At 35.3% G+C, this 23,499-nt stretch overlaps 6 protein-coding genes and 1 non-coding gene across 12 annotated transcripts; 2 read left to right on the plus strand and 5 right to left on the minus strand.

Annotated features, from left to right (window-relative positions):
* Positions 1 to 2,180: 2,180 nt before the first annotated feature.
* Positions 2,181 to 3,261, minus strand: LOC17883579. The gene has a single exon (XM_006288105.2). It carries the CDS (start codon positions 3,259 to 3,261, stop codon positions 2,266 to 2,268), a length of 996 nt encoding a protein of 331 aa, XP_006288167.1. The 3' UTR covers positions 2,181 to 2,265.
* A 1,010-nt stretch (positions 3,262 to 4,271) lies between these two features.
* LOC17883757 (PGR5-like protein 1B, chloroplastic) lies at positions 4,272 to 7,164 on the minus strand. The gene is made up of 11 exons (XM_006289946.2): positions 6,795 to 7,164; positions 6,265 to 6,377; positions 6,075 to 6,171; positions 5,886 to 5,986; positions 5,726 to 5,782; positions 5,505 to 5,581; positions 5,355 to 5,406; positions 5,149 to 5,259; positions 4,817 to 4,914; positions 4,649 to 4,734; positions 4,272 to 4,560 (listed from the first exon to the last, which is right to left on the minus strand). The coding sequence occupies exons 1-10, from the start codon at positions 6,979 to 6,981 to the stop codon at positions 4,665 to 4,667; spliced, it is 963 nt and encodes a 320-aa protein (XP_006290008.2). The 5' UTR covers positions 6,982 to 7,164; the 3' UTR covers positions 4,272 to 4,560; positions 4,649 to 4,664.
* A 2,539-nt stretch (positions 7,165 to 9,703) lies between these two features.
* On the plus strand, positions 9,704 to 12,961 carry LOC17881960 (zinc finger CCCH domain-containing protein 45). Of its 3 annotated transcripts, none has more exons than XM_023781245.1 (9): positions 9,704 to 9,810; positions 10,529 to 10,623; positions 10,738 to 10,976; positions 11,062 to 11,313; positions 11,459 to 11,535; positions 11,609 to 11,930; positions 12,283 to 12,343; positions 12,549 to 12,601; positions 12,688 to 12,961. In XM_023781245.1, exons 2-8 carry the CDS (start codon positions 10,533 to 10,535, stop codon positions 12,587 to 12,589), a joined length of 1,083 nt encoding a protein of 360 aa, XP_023637013.1. In that variant the 5' UTR covers positions 9,704 to 9,810; positions 10,529 to 10,532; the 3' UTR covers positions 12,590 to 12,601; positions 12,688 to 12,961. The 3 variants fall into 3 exon arrangements, 2 of the variants coding, with proteins under 2 accessions (XP_023637013.1, XP_023637012.1); XM_023781244.1 differs by having other exon boundaries at positions 12,283 to 12,339; XR_002833404.1 differs by lacking the exon at positions 12,688 to 12,961 and having other exon boundaries at positions 11,609 to 12,339; positions 12,549 to 12,590.
* LOC17882379 (nudix hydrolase 14, chloroplastic) lies at positions 12,879 to 14,703 on the minus strand. Its single transcript, XM_006288243.2, has 7 exons — positions 14,434 to 14,703; positions 14,247 to 14,352; positions 14,083 to 14,160; positions 13,909 to 14,001; positions 13,708 to 13,800; positions 13,439 to 13,537; positions 12,879 to 13,271 (listed from the first exon to the last, which is right to left on the minus strand). Exons 1-7 carry the CDS (start codon positions 14,643 to 14,645, stop codon positions 13,032 to 13,034), a joined length of 921 nt encoding a protein of 306 aa, XP_006288305.1. The 5' UTR covers positions 14,646 to 14,703; the 3' UTR covers positions 12,879 to 13,031.
* Positions 14,704 to 14,853: 150 nt separating this feature from the next.
* TRNAV-AAC lies at positions 14,854 to 14,927 on the plus strand. Its single transcript has one exon. It is a non-coding gene; the product is annotated as a tRNA-Val (tRNA).
* Positions 14,928 to 15,006: 79 nt separating this feature from the next.
* LOC17883465 lies at positions 15,007 to 19,235 on the minus strand. Of its 4 annotated transcripts, XM_023781046.1 has the most exons (19): positions 18,816 to 19,235; positions 18,494 to 18,640; positions 18,295 to 18,375; positions 17,987 to 18,119; positions 17,787 to 17,895; positions 17,616 to 17,666; positions 17,430 to 17,521; positions 17,265 to 17,340; positions 17,122 to 17,184; positions 16,961 to 17,026; positions 16,746 to 16,804; positions 16,606 to 16,666; positions 16,447 to 16,512; positions 16,283 to 16,345; positions 16,092 to 16,163; positions 15,965 to 16,009; positions 15,776 to 15,875; positions 15,679 to 15,686; positions 15,007 to 15,247 (listed from the first exon to the last, which is right to left on the minus strand). In XM_023781046.1, exons 1-17 carry the CDS (start codon positions 19,024 to 19,026, stop codon positions 15,801 to 15,803), a joined length of 1,470 nt encoding a protein of 489 aa, XP_023636814.1. In that variant the 5' UTR covers positions 19,027 to 19,235; the 3' UTR covers positions 15,007 to 15,247; positions 15,679 to 15,686; positions 15,776 to 15,800. The 4 variants fall into 4 exon arrangements, with proteins under 4 accessions (XP_023636814.1, XP_023636815.1, XP_006287616.1 ...); XM_023781047.1 differs by lacking the exon at positions 15,007 to 15,247 and having other exon boundaries at positions 15,430 to 15,686; positions 16,606 to 16,642; XM_006287554.2 differs by lacking the exon at positions 15,007 to 15,247 and having other exon boundaries at positions 15,430 to 15,686.
* A 1,748-nt stretch (positions 19,236 to 20,983) lies between these two features.
* Positions 20,984 to 23,044, minus strand: LOC17882109 (TVP38/TMEM64 family membrane protein slr0305). The gene is made up of 4 exons (XM_006288196.2): positions 22,480 to 23,044; positions 21,827 to 22,063; positions 21,529 to 21,746; positions 20,984 to 21,436 (listed from the first exon to the last, which is right to left on the minus strand). The coding sequence occupies exons 1-4, from the start codon at positions 22,780 to 22,782 to the stop codon at positions 21,250 to 21,252; spliced, it is 945 nt and encodes a 314-aa protein (XP_006288258.1). The 5' UTR covers positions 22,783 to 23,044; the 3' UTR covers positions 20,984 to 21,249.
* Positions 23,045 to 23,499: the final 455 nt, after the last annotated feature.

The following is a 23,499-nucleotide window of genomic DNA, read 5'->3' on the forward strand; positions in this document are numbered from 1 at the left end:
GTGATAATCAATGCAGAGAAGGTAACACAGGCGTGTTGACAGATGCTAGTGATCTATGCGGAGAAGATACCAAAGGTGTGTCAACAGATGCTTTTGATGATCTATGCGTAAAAGTTGGAAAATGTATGTCAAACGATGCTAGCCATAATCAATGCAGAGAAGGTAGCAAAGGTGTTTCAAGTGATGCTAGTGATGATCTATGCATAGAAGGTAGCAAAGGTGTGTCAACAGATGCTAGTGATGATATATGCATAGAAGGTAGCAAAGGTGTGTCAACCGATGCTAGTGATAATCAATGCAAAGAAGGTAACAAAGGCGTCTCAACCAATGCTAGTGATCTATGCGGAGAAGATACCAAAGGTGTGTCAACCGATGTTTGTGGTGATCTATGCGTAGAAGGTGGAAAATGTATGTCAAACGATGCTAGTGATAATCAATGCAGAGAAGGTAGCAAAGGCGTGTCAACTGATGCTAGTGATCTATGCGGAAAAGCTAGCAAAGGTGTGTCAATCGATGCTAGTGATCTATGCGGAGAAGGTATCAAGGCCGTGTCAACCGATGCTAGTGATATATGCGGAAAAGTTAGTAACAATGGAGTGAACAAAAGAAAACGAGAGAAAAATTTTCTCATTCGTTTTAATTTGCCTGCACCAAAGAACTTGGAAGGGTCTGAGGCAATGAAAGTGAATCCCTTGCCAGTGCTGGAGAAATCACATGCTCCACACTATGAAGCTCCATTGGTAAACGCAGCCTTTGTCTCTCCGATACCGAATGTTGTTACTAAGACTGACGAAGATGTTATCGTTATTTCTGATGACGATGAAGTTACTATTATTTCTGACGACGATAACGAGGAAGAGTATACAGACGGCCTAATGGATATTTCTATGTCTAGAACCGCGAAAAGGTGTATTATTAATGGAATTCGAGTAAAACAGATTCCATTGAAGAAGAAACAAATATAAGAGCTACTGCTAGTTGGCTCGAGAAGAAGACTATGCTCTAGCGTTTAAGTGTCATGTACCTTTAAATTATCGATAATGTTTGTATTAAATCTTCTTCTTCTTCTTCCTTTATTTTTTTTTTGGTTTTTGACCACATCTTCTTCTCTTAGTGTTAAATCTCTATCTTTTATTGTCGTTATTGTCATTAGTTATTTCAAAACATTCTCATGCTTATTTCTCATTGATCACCCTCTTTGATCACTTTTATTGTCTTCTCCATACCTTAAATGTTCTCGGCCACAAGACAAATTTGAAAATGGAATCTAAAGAATTAGTGTAATGCTTTGGGTTTGCGAATTTATCAGTTTATTCAACCAATTCTCTAAGACCAAATCAGAATTTAAACATGAAACTATTGCAGTTGGGCTTAGCTACCTGCAAATTGAAATAGAGAAGAGGTTGTTAGGGTTTGGCTGCATATGGCAGCAGCTTGGTACTCAAGAAATATTTTGCAGTATCATTTAGGTTCCAAAATATACAATAAAGTATTTCATGAATAATTAGAGACTTGTTATTTCACTTACATTCACAAGTTTCTTCACGGGCTATCAGCTCATCGTCACCTTCTCACTAGCTTTAACATTCCCACCTCTGCCCAAAATCACTATGCCATTTGCCACAACTTCCTTCTCTACCAACTCCACACATCCAAGATATTGTACTTCTTCACATACTTCAAGTTCACATATACAGATGATATACTTAACATCAAAAGCTAATATTAGGCCTTAATGATAAATAGTAGCAGAGGCCTAATATCTAGTTTTATATGTCATTTTATATTGTTGACATTTTGAAATGGGCTTGATAGTATTTAGGTCTATTAGCATATCATAACCATAAAGAATCATTCAAATTAAAGAAAACTTTCAAAACGACTTCCATGATTAATTAAATAGATTTGGGAACTGAAGTATAGCAAATTCGTGTGATGTGAATCAATACATGCAAAAAGGGTCTCAAACTGTCACATGATGATGAGTATGTACGTAAAAAGGTTATCAAGATGTTTAACATGGATGACAACGAAACCACAGGTTTTCTAATACCACAATTTTGTTATAATTAACCAACTTAAAAAGACTTATACAATATTTTCGATAACTCATTCTGTAAACAGTTAAATAATTCACCTAAATAATGAAAGATGTTACAAGTTACTATCCAAAACATAAATAGATAAAAAGGTTTAGTTAACACTAAATATGAGAAACATCATATCAAATAAGGACGATCTACTATCTAGTTAAGTTTGTTGTTATTACTTGTTACTATACCTAGAATTATCAAATCTTGGAACCGTTCTTGTTCTCGAAGCATTAGGATTAGCTCTAACATGACCAACCATTGAAACCTGAAGTGCTTCTTCTTCATAAGCTCTCCTCTCTATCTCCTCTCTCATTGCTTTCTTCTTCCCTTTCACTACCATCGCCACCACCAATAACCCTAATAGAAACGCTCCAATCATTGACCCTATCACACTCCCAACCGCCACTTTCCACCGGCTCAATCTCCCTCCGCCGCCACTTTCATTCACCTGATCAGGAGACGAGGCCGGCGTTACCACGTCACTACCATCACTTTTGTGAGCTCTAGTCACGAGTGCGTAGTGGCCTTGTCTTGTTCCTAAGCAAACGTATGCTGAAACTTGCTGTCTAAACGTTATGGTACCGTTACTTGTGAAGCAAGCACACAATAGAGATGAGTTCTGATTCGTGTTAGGTTTAGGATCACCACTTGCCTTGCTGCTGAAGAATTTGATCAAAATAGGGTTTTGCTCCGTGCCCGTTACGTTAATCTCATAAGGGTTCACAGCCACACCATCCGGGTTTGAATTGTAAGCCAATATACCAAGAACCGGAGACACGAGCTGGTAATTGTAACCGGTCAAGTTATAACCAGTTGAGTAAAGATAAGAAGACCAGTTCAATCCCAAGTTCTGTCTCACCAGAATCACTCTGTCAACACATGGCTGTAATGTCAAGCCCGGACCTAAGTGAAACTCTCCGATTGTTGCACCATGTCTTCCCAAACTCCCGCATCTAAACTTAGCCGTGGCAATATCAATGGATGAGAAATTCGAAGGAAGAGGAATTTTCTGGATAGCACCTGTCTTGAAATGTATGTTGAAGTTTCTGATGGTGTAATCTCTAATCATAAGATCAAGAAGATGTGCTGATTCAACCGTCTGAGATTTGGATCTCTGTAAATGAAAAAGAAAGATGATGAAGATGATAGGTATTGGTATAGAGCCCATGTGAGGAGAATCCAAAGCTTCTAAGAAGAGATAAGGTTGCTAGGGCTGCACAGAGAAGTGATCAAGAAGAGAGAAATAGATTTGATTATGTTTAACTTTGTTGGCATGTGTATTGGGGACAGACATGATCAGTATACAGTATAAAACTATGTATCTTTATTTTGTTTTGTAAGACATAATAATGAAGAAGCATGACTGATGTTTATAATGCTTACAATACCTATCCTACTTTTTTGCAAGCCTCGTGACATTACTTTACACTTTGTTGTAGTCTTGTAAGATCATTGCTCTACTTATATTTATTTACTATTTTTGAAAGATTTTATTTATATTCTTTAATCATGTAAATGATACATTAACAAATCTTTTTTCTTGCCCCACATTAACAAATGTGTTTTTTTCCTGCCAAGAAAGTTTTTTGCTAAAAATGTGATCTTTGCATCAAAATCTAATTATAAGCAACCAACAAGAAGAAACTTTTATATCCCATTTCGACAATATCATAAGGTTCTTTCTTTCAACATTTAAACCGCAATGATGAATGATAGAGTGATATATACTTAACTTATATTAATCTATTACAAACCACAAGATTAACAGAACCGGGTCTAGTAATATAGATCAAGAAATTGATAAATGGCATACCTCCTTCAATGTTGAATCTTTTGGAGAAAAAAAATATGGTCAAGTAGTGGGTTAGATCAATGTGAAAGCATGTGGAAGCTATTAGCTAGGTCGAATGGTGAGAAAAAGAAATGGGTGAATGATGATGATGAAGCGGGCATGGGACTACGACGATGATGGTCATCATTGCACCTTTTTATACTTATTAAGAATATAGAAATTGGCATATGCTATAATATTTTTTAATAGTCTCCCAACTCTTATTAATAGAAATTACACCAAAAGGTTCTTCTTAAGAAAGTCTTGGACCATATTTGATACTACAGCTTCAGATGTACTAACCAAACTATGTTTTGCAAAATTAATGAAAAACAAGTTAAGTATCATTTCAAAACTACACATGTTTGTGCAATTCTTCATGGTTTATTATTACTTTTCTAGCTTATGAGAGCAAGGTTTCTCAAAGAAGTAATCATACAATGTTTTTCTCTGATTGCGCCTCACAATTACTTTACAAACACAATATGAGTCAATGAGAACTAGAAGAAAAGATCTGAAGATTATACAAAACAGAGCAACACAAACAAACTCTTTTGCTTTTCTTCTTCTTCTTCTTTGATTTTTCCACCTTCTTCATCTGTTAATATCAGTTTTTACATACATTTCCACATTTCCCTGAGGAAAAAGAAAGACTTAATCTTGAACTTTTCGTTGAATCAAGAATGATTTGGTAAGAAGATTAAAATTAGGATGAGAATTGAACCTTGGCATGTAGGTTTTTAAGCTTTGCCTCCTTCTGGTAATGTGATCAAACGAGAGCCTGAGTCATAGATCATCTCCGTTCCACAGCTAAACCAAAACAATCAAAAGACTTTAAGAAACATTCTAGATTTCTTTGAGATAGATTTGAGTCTAAAGCTGAGAAGCTTACCCGGAGCATTTGACTTTGTTTGTGTTACCATCATTGGAGATTGAAAGTATTGTTCCAAAGAAGGATACATTCTCTGTCCCACAGTTTGGACAAGGGCCCTGTGAAAAGATAGATTCCAAGAAATTTAAAAAGCATTTCATAATAATCACATCAAAATCATAGAAATTGGCTCTAATTCATCTAAATTTGTAGAACTTTTCACAAAATAGAATATAGATGATTGTCTATTCCCCTGTTTTTTGCATAATCATATTGGGAAAACACGATTTGATTCTGTTACTTTTCCTTTTTCCAGTTCAAGAATTGATCTGTGAAGATAATTGATGTGTTACCTTCAAGATCAAGAAGTCTTTGATGATCAGTTTGGTTAGTGATAGCGCCAGATATACAATTGCAGGCACCGCAGCAAACCATGTGAAAATGAAACTGAATGGCTCCGGAAGCTGAAAAAGATAACATTAATAATGATGCAAGAAACTTGGAAACTTATGCGTATTAAATCCTTAAGCCATACTAGAAGAGTCGAAAGAAGTTTTACCTCGAGCAGGTATGTGATTTCAAAACCCGTAATGTCATCAAGGAAGAAAAATCTAGAGAAAAATTGAAGAAAACATCTATGTTAGATTAAATTACAAAATCTGAGACCATATCATTTGAAAGTTGAGAAAGAAACAGAATCAGTACTCACAGTCCGAGAGCAACAACAGTTGCTGGTACATTTAACAAGAACATTTTGAAGTAATCAGTGGCAAGATCACTGTAAACCTGCATAATCAAGGAGGTCATAAGTCTATAACATCTCCAGAATATGCCCCAAAAAATGAATCTAATGTAATGTTCAGTAAATGTTTAAAGTATAAGTGAGCTATCTGAACAATTATACTTTCTGTTTCGTCTTAAGGATTTTACCTTTTTACTACGAAGACTGCATCTTGGACCCTCACACACAATTTCACTTCCATCCATCTATAGAAACAAAAGAGACAATCATAACGCTAGTTCAGCTTACACATGTAACAAGATGGATAAAACTAAGAAATAATACTTGTCAGTATAAAGAGATTGAGACCTTTAGTTTCATTTTGAGCTTATCATATTCTTCATCACTCAAGATTGGATTTCCAGAGACATAAGCCATTGAGGCTTCAAGGAATCTTTGTTCATCAGAACCTGCAGTACATCGATAAAAACCTGATCAAGAATCAAGAATTGAAGCGAATGGATTATGACAAAACTTATGAATCATAGTGTTCATTACTTAGCATGACAACACTGCTTCCTTCCCACATCAACTCTTCTTTAAGGTTATCAAACTCTTCATTAGACATAACCGCTTTGCCTTCATAATAGAACGACTGCAAAAGAAAGACACATAAAAAAAAAAATCCTCAGACTTTGAAAACTTCTCTATCATATTTAGGTCACACAAATAAACACTTGTGTGTTACTTGCATCGCTTGGAGAAACTCTTGTTCCATTTCACCGATCGTTCTCTTCTCATTCTTGTTGATGCTACAGTAAGGTAAGATCTTGCTATCAACATCTTCCCCACCCACCTGACCTGTAGACAAGTCATCAATGATATAAGAACCAAGGAAACTCCAAAGAAGCAAACTTTTCGTTGATTAGAGCATAAAAACTTCTCTCAACTAAAAAAACTGAAAATTGAGTGAATTTTAATTGAGATCAGAAAGTGAACCTTAAGCAAATACACTCTAGTTGTCAGATTATCTTGTATAATTGAAAAAAATCAAAACTTTTTCAAAGCAGGTTTGTTCCCAAACAAAGATTAGAGGCTTAGAGGCCAAATCAAAGTTCAAAGTAACACTTTTTCTCAGACATCTCTAATTCTCTTATATGATTGGTCCCAAACAATGATCAGAGGCAAAATCGATAGTGGAATCTTCGAGATATACAGTAAGGGAATCCAAAAAAAAAAAAAAAAAAAAAAAAATCGAAACTTTAAAGTGAGAAGAACCTGATTGATCAGTAGAAGCTTGAAGGGGCAATAAGAGAAGTCTTCGTCTAAGAGATTTGGATCGTGCATGACTGAAGTGAGGAACAGAGTGTGTCGTCCTCGAAGGAGAACAAGTGTTGATGGGTTTGTGTGAAATTGCAGAAAATCTAGGGATTGATAGAGTAAACGCCATCATCTTACTACTCATTCTTATTTTTTTCGTTTTTTTTTAACTTCTTCCGGGAAAGAGATGATTGAATGAGTTTTAGATCGTTGTTCCGAAGGGAACAAAAAAAAAGTTGGAAACTTGAGATTTGTGTGGTTGAGAATTGAGATGTTGATGTTTTCGAGTTTCAGGTTCCTTCTGATTTTTTTTTGGTTTCAACGTGTTTGGACTTTGGAGGGAAGATTAGGAGGAAGATAAGTGATGCAGGATCGTGTGGTGATTAAGAGTTCCACGTCAGCAAATACATCGACGAGACGACGATCCTTCTTCTTTTTGTTTTCTTTGTAACAACGATTCATTTTTGGTTAGATACAATTTCGGTTTATATAAAAGTCTTGGTTTGTGTCGACAAAAAAAAAAAAAAAAAAAAGTCTTGGTTTAATCAAGATATTGGTTCGATTTTCAAAGTTAATTTTAAGTATTTTTTTTTTTTTTTTTTTTTTAAATTTTAAGTATTGACTCAATAAATTTTCCCTTCTACTTCGATTTTAACTTAATTTTCTCAATATTCTTGTTATTGTTGAGAAATTTGAGAATTTTAGAAATATTTTGAATTATTTATTTGGTGATTGAACTTGTTTTGCGAGAGATTAGCTAGATTTTTTTCTCTCGCAAATCGGCTGTTTTCTTGTAGTGTCATTTGTATATATCAATTATTAATTTGGTTTATTGAGATTGAATAGTAAACCGGTTCAATCGGATCGTAAATAAGTCAACTAAATTCAAGGTGTTCTTAGTAGTGAAGTTGGGTCGAATGATCTAATTTTTTTTCTAATACATACTTGCATACTCTACAAACATCAACGACATACTTAATAAACAAACTATATCTCGCCAATAGATATTTTACTTAGCCTATCAGATTATTTTACAAATGACCTCATCTAATATTTTTTTGAAGCTTTAAATAAACGTTTGATTATGAAGGATATCATTTAATTTAATTTAACTTTTGATATTGCAAAAGACATATTTATGAAAGTTGTCTTATTTTTTTACTAGCATTATGGGGGAGGGGGGGTTGTCATCTTCTTTTTCAACTAGTCCAATTCATCAACTAAATTCTAAAAAAAATGGAGAAAAATGGCAATAGTTTTATGATTTTATCTCTATTGTTTGTTGTGATGAAATTGACGAGGTTTTTTTTTTGTTAAAAGCAGAGGAAACAAGTTGGAACAAAACGGTACTTTTGTTCTTATTTCATGAGGCTTTAAATATCCAAGACTACAACAACTGCACCTCTTTATCATACGGATTTTAATACAACTATGAAACATATAAGAACAATTCAATAGCCACATAATTCTTGACTTTAAGATCTGTTAACTTCTCTCTCAGTGCTCCATTAAGAATCTCTCCTCGATTTGGCTCAACATAGCCTCGCTCAATCAGATCCCACCATTTTTTGGATATGAGAAGATTCTCCATCAACATGCTCCAGTGTTTTTAATCTCCATCAAATTTGGAGATCACCAACATACTTTGCCCATCTCCTGACATCTTTCACTTTTTCTTTTGTGTTCTTTCTCTTTCGTAATGTTCTCACAAAATAGGTTCTGATACCAATTTTTTAAAAACAGAGCAAAGAAGTTGGAGAACAAAACCGTACATTTGTTCTTATTTCATGAGGCTTTAAATAGCCAGGATTACAAAAACTGCACCTCTTAATAATGCGGAGGATTTTACTACAACTATGAAACAAATACGAACAATTCAACAGCCACAATTCCTACCATTTCAGAGTTTATTCAAACAACAATAGTCATGTAATTAAAGAGATAAACTTTAAGTTTATACTGCACAAAAAATCACAAATTCTATGTTATGTGAACTTATTTATGTAAAACAATACTTTAATAATTGTAAAAGTACACTAATATCTTATTTTTGAGTTTAAAATGGCTTACTCAACATTAGCTTCATGAAAATTTGTGTGTATGTGATGATTTAATAAATTTAAGAAAATAATTATTTTGAACTCTTTGATTTTTTATTTTAGTTTCATACGTATTTTCTTGGTATTAATTATAAAATCAAGTTTACTATGCATCAATTTATAGCTTTATACAATTCCATTTGAAAGCAATATCAAATTTTCTACTGATTATTATTTTTCTAATTTTTTGTTTTTTTGGCTTTTTAGAAACTTTATTTTTAAATATATAAACAGTAGAAAGCCAAATTAAATGCATACCCTTCTTATTTTCATCAGTACTCCACCAAAAACGAGCAAGAATACTAGTTATCTCCTCACATATCTCCTTTGGAAGACAAAATAAATTCATGGAATAAATTAGCATAGCTAAAGCAATTGATTTCAGTAATACCTCTTTGCCTGCTGGAGATAGAAAAGTCTTCCTCCATCCTTGCGTTCTCTCTTTCACTTTATCCAAAATATTAGTATTATTCAGCTTAACTGCTACAAATTAAATCGATTTAAATTGAGTCTCACATGCGATCAAAAAAATGTCCAGTAGGTGTACCGTGGGCCTAATAAATGAAGAAGGCCTCAACGTTTGACTAATTTTGAGCCCACTATCTTTACTTCACTATATACACAAGCGGTTCACTTAACCCTGAAACAGCCAAATCGTACACCGTTAGATTAATCTTTCATATGATCTTATCCGTTCAATTAACATCTTTCCTCACCCACACGTAATCCTACCATAATCAGAGCCAAATCGAAAGAAGAAGAAACTAAAATAAAATTACAAAACAGAGAAGAAGAAGCGAAAAAAAGAGAGATGTCGAAGCCGAACAGAGAAGATTAGGGCTTTCGTTGGGTTTTCAAATACCAAACTAAAATTAGTATTTCTTCTTCCTTCTTCTTCTTCACTTGTGTTTCCCTCTTGTGTTTTTTTTGCTAATTCAGGGATCGTTTTTTTTTTTTTTTGGTTTTTCTACTGTTAACTGTAACTGTACTGTTCTATGTTCTTCAGATTCTCTCTGTAATGTTTGCTAGTTTAATGGGCTTCGTTACTGTTTCTGGAAGTACTGTGGGAATGTATCAGAATGGTTCATTGTTTTATCTTCTTGCTTTAGATTTGGGGCTCTAGTGAAGTCGGGAGAAGAGTTATGTGGTGGATATCAATAGAGGAAGAATTAGTAATTATTGTTCTTCTGAATTGTTTTGATTTCGGTAAAGAAACTTACTTTATGGTATTTTGATCATAAATAGTATCTCTTTGGTTTACTGTTGAACTTCTTAAGTTAGTTTCTCGTTTTTTTTCCCAATTGATTTGGTTAAGTTCTTACTAACTAGTAGCTACATAGTTCCTTATTGGAGTTTAGACAATTTTGATCATGTAAAGTTTGGATTTTTCTGGTTTGTATTTATTGTTGCACTGTGATTTTGATTCCACTCATGTTCTTTTTTCATTCTTGTTTGTTATATAGCTTTGATGTGACTTCTGTTTGTGGTGGTGATTGTTTGTTGTGCTCTCTTTATTGCTTTTGTTTGATGTTCATTTCTTCACTTTTTGCTGCCAAGTTTTAATTTAGTGTTTTCGTTCTTGTGTGTTTATAGAGGCATGTCGTCTGATACGGCTAAGGAAAATGCATCTGTTGTCGATTCATCTTTGACTGATTGGAAAAAAGATATGGGGAACTCTGATGATCCAGGTAAATTTGTGAAGTGTGTCTTGTTATTAGCATTTTCTTGTCTTTTTGGTTATAGAGATTTGCGTTTTGCTTTTACTGTCTTGTTGTAATTGTGAGTCTTAATCATTTGGACAGAGAATTCAAGTTACAGAAGCAAGGAAGACAATAATAACCTGTCCAAGGTGGATGTTGAACGACCTAACTTTCCTGATCAACTTAAAAGCTCAAACCCGGATAAAAATAGTAAACCGGGCCACCAGACGAGATACTTTATCATCAAAAGTCTAAATTATGAGAATATTCAAGTTTCAGTCGAGAAAGGGATTTGGGCCACGCAAGTAATGAATGAGCCAATATTGGAAGGTGCTTTTCATGTAAGAAGCTCTCCTTTTAGGTTTGCACCATTTCTGTAATCTTTCATATAGTGTTAGGTATACTGACTTTGTAGTCTTTATGTAGAAATCTGGTCGAGTGATTTTAATCTTCAGCGTGAACATGAGCGGATTCTTTCAAGGGTATGCAGAGATGTTGTCTCCTGTGGGATGGAGGCGAGACCATATATGGAGCCAGGGAGGTGGTAAAAACAATCCGTGGGGACGTAGTTTTAAAGTCAAATGGTTGCGGTTGAGTGAATTGCCTTTTCAGAAAACACTTCATCTGAAGAATCCTTTGAATGATTACAAGCCTGTCAAGATTAGTCGAGATTGTCAGGTATACTAAAGTTTCTTCTATTTACATCACTTCCTATGATTTATGCATTGATTGTCTTAAAACCATATAATTGCTCAGTCTAGAATAGCCTAATGTTTATGGAAATGACTTGACTTGAAGTTCGTTAAATGTGTGCATGTTCTAGGAATTACCAGAAGATATTGGCGAAGCACTTTGTGAACTCCTTGATGCAAATAGCTGCGATGATGGGTTGCTGAATAGGTATTTCCACGCAATCTAAGTGGGCTTTTTTTGGTTCTTAGATCTGCTTGTCCTTGATTTTATTCCCTCACAGCTGTTCTAGGGATGATTATTCAACAAAAAGATCCCGCGCAGAACCTTTATCTTCCTCAGGAGACGAAGATTATAATAACAATATGTGGGGCCATACAGCGATGCCATACCCGCCTGCAGCTTACCCAAACCAGGATGACCTCAGCAGATTTCATCTTGCACAACAAAGAGGATATGGAGAACACTCAGAATATCTTCATACATCATCAGGTGCATCTAACTCTCGCACAGAGCAAGAAAAGTCTTTAAGATTCAACTCATGGGGTTTGCCTTTGGAAAGCCCTCTTGCGAGTTCCCTAACCGATGATGATTTTCTTAACATGGTAGTGGCATATCTGTTTGTAATATATGCTGAGTTAATCCAATTACAGTCTCTTGTTCTCGAACTAGATATTTTTTGTAAGTCATGTTGTTTAGAAGAATCAAAGATAGTAATGAGACACTACTGGAAACTTGGTGAAAACATTTGTACTATTTTTCAAACTCTGAGCTATTTCACTGAGCTCTTGCTGATCCATATTACTTACATATATCAGGGTCTGACACAAGTTTAGCGTTTTATTATGATGTTACAGGGACTTGTTTCTGTTTCTTGAGAATCATCATGAGCTCAGGTTTTGTTGTTGTCTAATTGTTGACAAAGTCTTGTGATTGTGTTTTTTCTCGTTTTTGCAGTCTTATGAAGAATACCTTGAAACCCACAGCAGATGCATGAAACAACTTGGTCTTCCTGTCAGTATGTTTATCCATCACTGTTTAACATTCATTTTGCTATTTTCGAAGTAAACTGCTGGCTTGATTTGATAATACTTTTGGGTTTCCTTCCTTACATGTATTGGTTGTCTTAATTCATGTCTTGTCATATTATCCTAGAGATGCTCATAACTTTATGGATAATCATTGGTTGATTCTTACATGGTGAAACATCTATCTCTCTGCAGGTGATTACACACTCACGGGCCACACAAGAGCCATCAAGTAAAACAGATGATGTGTAAGCTTGCAAAACCTTCTGATGAACCAAAGAAAGCTTCAATTTTCCCTGCACTTTCTGAAACTTGTCTTTTGTCATTTTATCAGAAGCAATGATTCGTCAAAAGACAGGTCATCATCAAGAAAGAGAGGACGACAATCATCCTAGAGTTCAACTCCAAACTCTACAACGAGATACCATTAGGACAGTATGGTGATGTGGAGAAGTTGTTGTCATGTTGTAATTCAGTAACTAAAAGTTTTTTCTTTTGATTGCCAAAACTTGTACAGTTTCAAACTTGGCAAAACGTAAACTTTTGGAAAGCTAAACCCAAAATTAGGGTTTGTAAGGTCTTTTAGCTATAAAGATGAATTTCCAATCTTTCAGGTTACCATGTTATAACGTCATAACCTCCATAGCACTAAAAAAAACTCCTTTTACAGCATTACATCTAATGATCTAAGTCTCTGGGGAGAAGACCCTCTCTCTGGGCCATTTCGTAGAGACCAACGCTCACAAGAACTTTGGCGTCAGCTGTTTTGCGCCAGAGCTCTCTGTATGGGATGAGTCGGACTTTGATGAACTCACCGTGTTCACGAAGTCCTGTCTCTTTGCCTTGCAATTGTCTGATCGTCTCTTGTTCAACTTTTCCTCTGTACAGAAACACGCTCATCTCTTCATCACAGCCTCCCTGAGCCAGAGAGACACCAAACAAATAGAAGCAAATAAATTAGATTCCAAACACATTCTAAGACTACAAGATAATGAAACGTTTCTGAATGTCTGCAGCTTGTTACAAGAAAAATATGAGATTAGTATACTAAAAACCAGAAGATGGATAGAGGAAGGATTACTTACGGGAGAAGGGAAAATCCGGTAACCTGTAGATGGGTCAAGGAAAGCAGTGAGATCAATCATGTCTTCTTTTTTCAGTTTTATACCAATCTCCTCTTCGACCTGATATATCAAACGAAGCAAAAGTCATGTAACTAGCACAAAGAACGAGTCCAGAAAGTCTGTCACACTCAGTTAATTCTCTACAGTTTCAAGCCATTTCAATTGCAGTCACAGTAATTTAACTCAAAAAATTCAATAATATGTCAAGGGTTCAATAAAGATAGAGGTACCTCACGAACTGCAGTTCCAACAAAGTCACCTTTATCATCATCCAACATTCCAGCAGGTAATTCCAGAACAATCTTCCCAGTAGGAACCCGAACCTTTCGAAAAACCGTACAATGTTGATATTAGTCATCTTCCACATTCAAAAAAACATTCTTTTCTGATTCCGGAAAAAGATTAACACATGAACATAATAAATCGATAACCTGTTCTGTAAGAACCGCGTAAGATTCACCATCTGACTCCAAGAGAATGAGAACAGCTACAGCTGGTCCTCTTGCAAATACAATACCTGGAACCTAATGGCGTGTTAGCTTAACAAACTAGCATACGATAGTGACTACACTTGTTGAAACAGATTCAAGAAGATGATCAGATACCTTCTGACCAGTTTCTTTATCGAAAATATCGGCTTTGAATTTGAGAAAGCCAATTCTTTTGCCAAACATATCAACTCCCTGAAATGAATTCAGAGATAGATCGTTTCATATCATTTAGACCCATTTGATCACTAAACTACAAACACAAGAGTATCTTATTTAACCTGAATAAAAACTTGCTTTAATGTCATTGTCCCATCAGATAAGATTCCAGACTCTGATTCCAAGTTTCTTAGCCAATTCCTAAACAGAGATGAATCTATTGCATCCCTAAACAACACCAAAATTAAAATCGATTACTAAAGTTTCTAAATTCCACAAGAGCAAAACTAAGGATTTTCTAAATTCCACCTGAAATCTGAGGATGAGATCCCGGGAGCTGCGGAGATAAGGACAGGCTCGTCGGGTTGGCTCGTGAGCGTGATGGAATCAGCGAGAGAGGAAGAAGAAGACGACGACATTTGGCAGCGGAGAATCAGCTTTGCTTGGTGATGAAGAAGACGAGGCAGAGAGCGTGAAGGACATGCGAGTAACCGCGATGGAAGAAGAGTAAAGCCAGCCATTGATGAGGTAAGCAATTCTCACACAGTCACACAGTGTGACTCACACACTCCTCGGAGAAGATGGGAAATCAGCACGTGTCGGATCACACGTGTCTAAATTTAGTGGGCCTTTATTTTGTCAAGCCTTAATGGGCTTTGGATTAAACAGTATAATCACCATGCGCCGGTTTATTGTATTTATCAAACGTACACGAGACGTATGCAAAAAGGTTTCGTGGTGTAGTTGGTTATCACGTCAGTCTAACACACTGAAGGTCTCCGGTTCGATCCCGGGCGAAGCCAATTTCTGGTTTTTTTGTTTGCCTTATATATGCCGTGGGTTACAAGGTTGTGTGGATGTTAGACATACACATTAGGTAGCTAAAGAAACCTTTATGATATAATCCTCTGAAACAGATTGTGAGAAACCAAAAAGGTTCGTTGCAACGTTTTTCGATGATAAGAGGCTTTTACAATCAGAACTTGGAGGCTGGTCAAGTACTGTAGTGATAATTCTATCGCGGCATGGTAACTCTTGTGTGAACTCATCAACACTATGGTCGGGTTTGGTGCCTGAGTATTTCATTGTGGTGTTGCATCCTTTGAACTCTGACATCATATACCTGTGTACAAGAATGGTCTGGTCATGTTAAACTTGAGGACTCACAAGTCTTATCAAGGATGAGTAATCATTCGGAAGATGAAGAGGAGAACAAGTCTATGATGATAAGAGGCTTTTCACTTTGCATCACAGTTCACAGAGCAATACAATAACGGTTCATGTTTTGTTTCAAGAACCCAAAAGTGATGATGAACCTCTCTTTATATTTCATTCATATCAAGAAATGAGTATCCCACAATATACATTCCCTGTGCCAAAATTAACCGATAACAATGTCACACCACACCCCTTGAGAGAAAAAATCAAGTTCTTCACAATGTTAGCCTTCTTTTTGAATAGTTTTCATCCTAAGAGAACCAATTCTCAATGTACAAAAAATGGAGATGATTCATATAACTAAGAAAGATTATTTTCTACGATCAGCGAGAATACCTACGCTCCTGCGAAATCAAAAACAAAAATGATCACCAAAGCTATAAAAGAATCCATAATATAGAAAGGAAAAAAGTAGTATCCCTTTGTACATTACTTGTTAATTTCGTTGTACCGCTGCTTTAAGTCCATTGCTTGCTAGTTTCAGGAACTACACCATGTTGTACAATCGGTTTTCCCATTAACTTGCTTGTTCTCTGCAATGTACTTACTATCGATCAATGAATGATAAAAGAAAATGCGACTGTGTAGTAATAGTAGAAACAAGCTTGAATCAATAGCTTACTTCATTCTCTGCTTGAAAAGAGTTCAGTCTGTTTTCCTTTGAGCCCTTAATGCCAAAGAATACAATTGTAAAACATGATATAATTCTAAAGCTGGGACAGGAAGGCAAATGAAATCATAAGTTGTACCTTTACTTGTTGAGACTGAGCAAATCTTGAGCGAGATCCACTGTTTTGCTGGAGTTCAGATGATAAGGAGAGCTGCACAGGAAAACGAAGAAAGGAATCTAAGGATTCATCACATAACAAGAGTTCCATAAGAACAATCTCAAGTTAAACCATTTTGAGGAAAGTAGAATGTTCGGAACCGTGAATCGAACCTTACTGAGAAGGTCTGTTGGCAAATCTGGTTGTGCCCTCCTTTCCGAGTGAAAACTAAACCCCTGAGTTTAAGTGTAAGAACAGTTAAGAGTCTATTGTCGGAAACCTCTACATAGAGATATATTTACACCAAGTGTATAGAATAATACATTGACTGACATACCAAGGGAGTTGTAGTTTCTCGCTTGTTTTTTGAGAAAATGCCAATGTCTCGTCCACTTGAAAGTATCTGTTTAATGAAAATGAAACCCTCTATGAGTGTACCTATTAGCATGAAAAGATTAATGCAGTTATATGCAACACGAGATAGAAAACAGTATACCTTATTATTAAGAGGCCGAGCTTTGAAGAGGTGTTTTCTACATTCATCCATATCTCTTGGTCTGTTAAAATTCAACTCACAGAATAATCACAGTTCTATCACATATAATTTGGAGCCCCTCGTATTTTTTAGTATCATACCTTCTTGGTTCTCTGTTAACACCGTCAAGAAATGGTGTTGTATTAGGCTTATCTGACTCCTGTAAAAACCAAAAAAATTATATCCTTTAACATCAGCACTTTGAGACTCATTGAGTGGTCTAGGTGAAAGATGAATATCAGTTAGATCTTAGTATTGGTATCAAGTAATCATGTACACATGATTTGATTCAAAGTAAGCTCAGTTGGTGTATAACCTTACGATTATTTGATACTACTGATGAATGTTGCATAGCTCTTTCTGAGGTCTTCAAGCGAAATTCCTGATAAAACCACAAGAAACATAATCTTTAAGTATTAATTTATAACCCTGTAAAACATGGATTAAGACCAGTCCAGCTTAGTTTCCAAAGCTTACTTGAAATTCTGGTAGTTTAGGAGTGCTCTTTTTTCGAATGGGCAATGATGGAGCTTCCAAGATCTACATGAAACACAGACATGTTTGAGCTAAGATACAATAACGAAATGAGTTTTATGTTAAGGTAATGGGCAGATACTAACTTTTCGGTTCAAGGGGCGCGCTTTGAACCTATATACTGATGATGAGTCCTGGTCCAATTTAGCATCAGTCCTGCGCCTGCAATAATCATTGATTAAACAGTCTGTGAGATGTGACCTTTCTCCATAAAAAAATTACTATCAACCAATGTCTAGCTAGGGCCTAACCGCATCCTATTTGCTCGGTGTGATGTTGCAAAATCAGGCCCCTGTGGGACAGTAATCTTCATCCTGGCATGTAATGAGTTTCTATCAAGATCCTGAAAACCATATAACAACCAACTGAATGATGTATACACTTGACTTGACTGCTCTTTCCAAATGTTCAGAAGTACAGAAGAAACATATAGCAACCTTCTTGAGTGCCTTATGGACCAAATTCGTTTCCTGCGTCACTTCAGCAACCTGAAACAACAGGAGAGAGCTTATTTGAAGGTCTAATTACTACCACTAGCCAACTGCTCAAATCATATCTTCTTAAAAGGAACTAGATACAACAAAACTCATGGCTACCAGAAACTATACCTTACGAAGAAGACCTCCCTCGAGCTTCTGTCTTTTAGAAGATTGAATTTCAGATCCAGATGAAGGAAACAAGCCTTTCTCCTTAATTCCATCCACTTGCATATGGATTCTAGGAGATCAACAAAACAACCAACTAGTAAGTTCACTGAATCAGGTGGACTAAAGCAAGATACCAAGAAATTATATGTACTCATAATCACCTGGAATTATCTAGTTTTGCCAATAGGCTAGCAGTAGGTTTCATCAATGTTGAGCTTCTCGGAATAGGCCTGATGCTTGACTTTGGTCGGTACTTCAGTTTATCAGAATGAATCCGATTGCTAAATGTAGGTCCTGGTAGAAGTAGAGAAAGTGAGGAAAAACTAAACAATCTAAGCCACCAGCAATAGTGTATCTAAATGAGTTTTATCAATAAAGTACAACACTAACAAAAAATCATAACCATAAAATAAATAGTTGAACAACATGTGTGGTCTCTTCAGTCATGTTAGTAAAAAAAAGTGATCACCTTTATGTAAGGACTCATTTGGATCTTTGTTCAAAGTACCACCTTGGATGAAATTAAACACCCCAGACCTCGTTCCATTTCCTGAAAACAAACAAGATCCCTTTCACAATCAACCATAACTTGTAAAGTCTTCATTTTTATAGTTGGTTTACCTAAACCTAAACAGTCCCAAAACCAGTAAACACAATCCAACATTCACCTGTTTCATTCACATGTGGTTGCTGAGAGATCTCTCTGTCACTCTCTTGAACATCAACTGTAACTTCCACATCTTGTGATTTAGACAAAGGCTTGGTCTTTTCTTCAGACAAAACCTCCTCTCTCATAAACAATTTCACCGCAAAAGCTGGACAAGAAAAAAAAAACATAAACAAACTTCAATCCTAAAGACAATTCACGATAAAATCGAAGATTATGTTTCATTACCGCATTACGTAAGATGACGTAACAAAAAAAAATCCAAACTTTAGAAAACACAGTTCAAGAAAACAATCAAAAAAGCCTGAGAGAGCGATACTCACGAGAAGGTGGATAAGACTGAGCAGTCTCGAACCAAAGTTCAGCAGCACGAGACTCCAAAGCTAACTCCTCCCGAGTAAAATCGAACCAACGAGCAGCATCAAACTCATACTCCGAATCGATTTCAGTAACTTCAAACACCATCATATCCGTATCCATATCATCATCGGACTCAGTCTCCGTCTCCGTATCCGTCTCTGTCTCCATCTCCATATCTCTCTTTAAAACCTCCACTGTGCTGCAACAAAAACAGAGACAATAAAAACTGGTTTACTCACCACAAGAATCAAGACAGAACCCTAATTTATGTTTGGTGTTATCAGCATTGGGTTTTTATTTTGATGAGATGAGTGAACCAACACAGAAGTAGAAGAAAGAAAGAAAGAAGGAGAGAAGAGAATTGCAGAGAAGGAAACAAACGTCACAATATTTTTTTTTTCTTTAATTAAAAAAGCGACAAAACGGCAAATTTATGTTTTCCATTTTTATTACAGAGCAACAAAACGACACCGTTTGATGTCAAGCGTGCAGTTTTTCATGACGTGGATTTATTATCTAAAAAACAAACGAGTTTGAAATTGATTGGACTGTTGAGAGGAATAGCAGAAAAGACAATAGTACCCCCTATGAAATGTAAAAGTGTAGGGGTGTTTACGTCATTTGGTCAAGAAGTGACGTAAGGGGTTTTTTTTGTTGTTGGCGTTCGATGGAGTCTGAAATTTTCGGCGGGGAATGGGAATCGAGAAATGTGGGTTTATTTTCGATTCTGCCACCACCCCAACAGTTTGCATTCGTTTGTCACGTTTTGACCTGGCTTTATCTATTTAGCAATTTAAAAATAGTTTTAGTCTTTGACTGTTTTGATTTAGATGACCAAATTTATTCATTATTAATTTTTAATGTTTTCTTTATATATATATGACTTAAAATAGAAAAGAGCTATAAAAAAAAATTTAACTAATTTATGATTTCCACTGTATCACTTTAAGTTATGTTTAAGATTTTTTTGTATCAATTTAAGTAATGTTACCAACATTTTATGCAAATCTTTTTAATGTATCTGATCTTTTAGACTATTTATAGTGTGCAACATAAATTTTATTGGTTAAATTAGTTGTAACTGATGATATTTTTACATAAAAGAGGTAACAAAACTTTTTTTTTTTGTGAGTTCTTGAGGAAAGATATTATAAAACAATAATATAAAAGAAATAAATCTTCCCATTAATCTCCAGTTAAGTATAAGCTATGTGTTGGGTCCTCACAAATATCCTTAAAAAAAAAACTTTGAATTTAATGTGTAACAATTTTTTAATATATAAAATCTTAAAAAGTGTAACTGAAATTGAAAGTCATTTTCACATAAAAAGAACATGTGTTTCACCAAAATGACAAATTGCTATTAATTACCCCATTAATGATGAGCAAATGTACTTTTTTTATTTTCGCATGAAAGACACATCATCACAGATACAAATGTTGTAAATGGCACCAAGCCAAAACTCAGAAGTATAATTTACTCTGATTTAAAAAAAAAAAAGCAAATTATACATTAAAGTTTTGACAACGTAATTTATAACTGGTAATTATATGGTAAAGACAACCCAGGAAAATATTTAACTTTTGTGGGTTCATAGTAAACGCTAAGACTTTACATTATGTACTTTTCGACAAAAACTGACTGTGTCTAAAAAGGATTTGGGGTTTTGGACCAAAAAGCACTTTTTGAAGGGAATTAAGACAACATTTATTTTGGGATGATGAGAGTGGTTGAACCTATTTGTTTCTCGGTTTAGTGTGTTTTGCGATAGAGCATCAAATGCACCAATTTTGACCAATAATTAAAAATTATTAACCCACGTAAAACCTGAAATAAATTATATCTTTAATGTTTGAAAAATCCTATTAAGTATGGTTTAATTTTTGAATAAGGCCAAGTACAAAATCATTGGGCCTTTTCTCAATTCAGCCCATAAATATTTGTTTTGTGGCCTTACTGAATCTGGATGATATAGACATAGTGATAGACTGATACAACATCAGCAACATGAAGTATGGAAATTGTGAAATTGGTACGTACAACTCGTGATCCATGATAACTGTATTGAATGCTCATATTTGAGAAACTATAAACAACTATTTACATTTTACATTGAGCAGATATAGAATGAGACATGAACTTAAGTTTTTAACTATTATATATATACCAATAACAACAATGTCAGTTACTTGATTCTTTCCAAACATCAAAGACACTAAAGATCGTGTTAGAGAGTTGTCTGTGTTTATAATTTTCTTTTCTTGGCTGTAAACAGAACAAAACAAGAAAGTGGAGAACTCAGAGACCGTCCAAAGAGTTCTTTCACATCTTGGACAAAACCTGTACTTTGGGAATAAAAGCAGAGACAAAACTTCAGAGGTTGCATGTTGTCTCCATTACTGTAATAACAAAACTTCCTTCTCCTTCTTCATAACTTCGAGCTGTCTTTTTGCATACTTAGTGATGAGAATAGTCGTCACAACAGCTGCTACAAAACCAAAAATGTTGACAACAATCTGAAGAATTGAGAGGCCCTTCTGTTCCTCGGTTGATGCATCTGCCAATGTTCTTATAAGAATCCCTCTGCAAACACCAAAACAACAACAACATATATCAGAATAATGCTAAATCAATCATTTATTATATGTATACTTGCAAGACGTTTCCACACTTACGTATAAAGTGCGACAAAAATCTCTGGCGCCATGCCTACGAGGGAACCAGCTATGTAAGGACCGTACTTTACACGAGTTGCAACAGCGCAGTAGTTATAAAGAGCAAAAGGGAACGGAGAAATCCTGATTAAGGTTACTGCTCGAAACTGGTGAAACCAACTTCCTCCACCAGCAGCTCTCAACATTGCAGCTTGATCTGGATATTTTTCTAACCAACCCTGTAACATCATACATTGTCAGCAATCTATGAAGAAACCAATACTCAGGAGTCATGATATAACTTAAGAAAGACACATACTTGAATTTTGTTGCAGAAGAGATAGCTGATAAAGTAAGGAAGTGATACACCAAGAGCTACAGATGGGAGAGTAAGGAGAAGACCATATCCATAACCAAATGTAATCCCAGCCACCCACATTGACGGCGTAGTTGGAATAAGTATCAGAGGAAACAATGACACAGATGCAAACACAAGAATACCACACACCGGGTGTGTAAATGTCTCCATCTCCCATTTTATAAGTGGGATTAGCTCCTGCAAACAAAGGTAAATAGATAAATCTCATAGTTAGCAACAGAGCCAAAAATGTTACAGACTAGATTTGTTATGAGTCATCAGAACATTAAACTACAAATCTCAATTCTGCTTAACTCTCATTCTAGAGCAATTGAGCTAACAGCAGTATACAAAACCGCACACATGAATCCTAAGCTAAGAGCAGGGTACACAACCTCAATTCCCATGAACCAATCATAAAAAGGAACCTACTTTGTACACTAAAAGAACAAGTTACATCATACAAACTTGTGGGCAGTACTTATATTGAAACCCAATTGATAAAGAACAAAACTTTGCAAAGAACATAGCACATACAACATCAGTTCAACAGAAGATCCTCTAAGAACAAAGATTCATTGTAAGGAGACATGCATTGAAAATAGAATCGAAACCTTATCCATGATTAAAGGAGCGAGCCATTTGTAACAAGCGAGACCTAAAGCAGTAAGAATCGTGAAGAAAAGACCAAGCTTGATCCAAAACCACACAGATCTTTTCTTTCCACAAGAAGAAGAAGAAGAAGACGGTGATGATGATGATGAATCTTCTCCTTCTTCTCCATGTTCTGTTCCTTGTCGCTGTTCTTCAAACTCATTATCACTGAGTTTAACATAACACCCTGATTTCTCAACTCCATCATCTTCAACTCTCACTCGGAATTCAGAAACCACATCGTCCTCCTCGTGATAAGTCATCGAGTTAAGTACTAACCCAGAAACAGAGACGAACGACTTGGATTCTCTTTCTCCGATGAGTTTTCGGAGAAGAACGGGAGGACAACACAGTGATGAACGAAATCGAATGACTCAATGAATCGAAAGAAACCTGAAGATGAAGGAAGGATTAAAAAAAAAACAGGATTGAGAGAGAAGATTCGTGTGATTTTGGAGAGAAAAAGAAACAAATCCAAAGTTTATGTTTATTTCCTTTTTTTTTTTTGTTAATGTGTCATGGCTTGACGCAAGTTCCCATTTTTTTTCGTTTATGAAAAAAACATATAAAAAAGTTAAATTTACGTTTGACAAAATATAATAAATTATGTAGTTTGAAAAGAACACCTGGATCATGTCGGCATAAGCTTGTGGATACTGTTATTTGAAAATTATTTTGGTATAATTATTAAATTATCTTTGATTAGGAGAGGTTTACTTACAAAAATCGACTTTAAAAAATATATAATTCTGTTTTTTTCCTAATAATACAACATTTAATCTATTTTAACTTAGGGTTAGTGACAAAAAAACAAGAATATTAAAATTGAAATACTTTTAATAGGTTTATAAATTAAGAATTATCATCGCATTTGATTATTAGGCGAGTTGGGTTTAAGTACAAGAGTAAACAGAACCAATCAAACAAAAGACGTGGTGGTGGCTTTATTGCCATACACGTGGCTATAACAAGGAAACGTT

This window comes from Capsella rubella, unplaced genomic scaffold (assembly GCF_000375325.1).
Source record: "Capsella rubella cultivar Monte Gargano unplaced genomic scaffold, Caprub1_0 scaffold_6, whole genome shotgun sequence".
Lineage (NCBI taxonomy): Eukaryota > Viridiplantae > Streptophyta > Magnoliopsida > Brassicales > Brassicaceae > Capsella > Capsella rubella.

Excerpts from the sequence above, each read along its gene's own strand:
- LOC17883579 (XM_006288105.2), bottom strand. The coding sequence starts at position 3,261 with ATGGGCTCTATACCAATACCTATCATCTTCATCATCTTTCTTTTTCAT.
- LOC17883757 (XM_006289946.2), bottom strand. The coding sequence starts at position 6,981 with ATGAGTAGTAAGATGATGGCGTTTACTCTATCAATCCCTAGATTTTCT. Across the intron at positions 5,783-5,885 it reads AGCTCAAAATGAAACTAAAG|ATGGATGGAAGTGAAATTGT; the intron begins GTCTCAATCTCT and ends TTGTTTCTATAG. Across the intron at positions 4,735-4,816 it reads AACAAAGTCAAATGCTCCGG|CTGTGGAACGGAGATGATCT; the intron begins GTAAGCTTCTCA and ends GTTTTGGTTTAG.
- LOC17881960 (XM_023781244.1), top strand. The coding sequence starts at position 10,533 with ATGTCGTCTGATACGGCTAAGGAAAATGCATCTGTTGTCGATTCATCT. Across the intron at positions 11,931-12,282 it reads ATGATGATTTTCTTAACATG|TCTTATGAAGAATACCTTGA; the intron begins GTAGTGGCATAT and ends TCGTTTTTGCAG. Across the intron at positions 12,602-12,687 it reads TCAAGTAAAACAGATGATGT|AAGCAATGATTCGTCAAAAG; the intron begins GTAAGCTTGCAA and ends TCATTTTATCAG.
- LOC17882379 (XM_006288243.2), bottom strand. The coding sequence starts at position 14,645 with ATGGCTGGCTTTACTCTTCTTCCATCGCGGTTACTCGCATGTCCTTCA. Across the intron at positions 14,353-14,433 it reads ATCTCATCCTCAGATTTCAG|GGATGCAATAGATTCATCTC; the intron begins GTGGAATTTAGA and ends GGTGTTGTTTAG. Across the intron at positions 13,538-13,707 it reads TTGGAACTGCAGTTCGTGAG|GTCGAAGAGGAGATTGGTAT; the intron begins GTACCTCTATCT and ends TTGATATATCAG.
- LOC17883465 (XM_023781046.1), bottom strand. The coding sequence starts at position 19,026 with ATGGAGATGGAGACAGAGACGGATACGGAGACGGAGACTGAGTCCGAT. Across the intron at positions 17,185-17,264 it reads CGCGCCCCTTGAACCGAAAA|ATCTTGGAAGCTCCATCATT; the intron begins GTTAGTATCTGC and ends TGTTTCATGTAG. Across the intron at positions 16,667-16,745 it reads GTTAACAGAGAACCAAGAAG|ACCAAGAGATATGGATGAAT; the intron begins GTATGATACTAA and ends GAATTTTAACAG.
- LOC17882109 (XM_006288196.2), bottom strand. The coding sequence starts at position 22,782 with ATGACTTATCACGAGGAGGACGATGTGGTTTCTGAATTCCGAGTGAGA. Across the intron at positions 22,064-22,479 it reads CTCCTTTAATCATGGATAAG|GAGCTAATCCCACTTATAAA; the intron begins GTTTCGATTCTA and ends CTTTGTTTGCAG. Across the intron at positions 21,747-21,826 it reads TCTTCTGCAACAAAATTCAA|GGTTGGTTAGAAAAATATCC; the intron begins GTATGTGTCTTT and ends ATGATGTTACAG.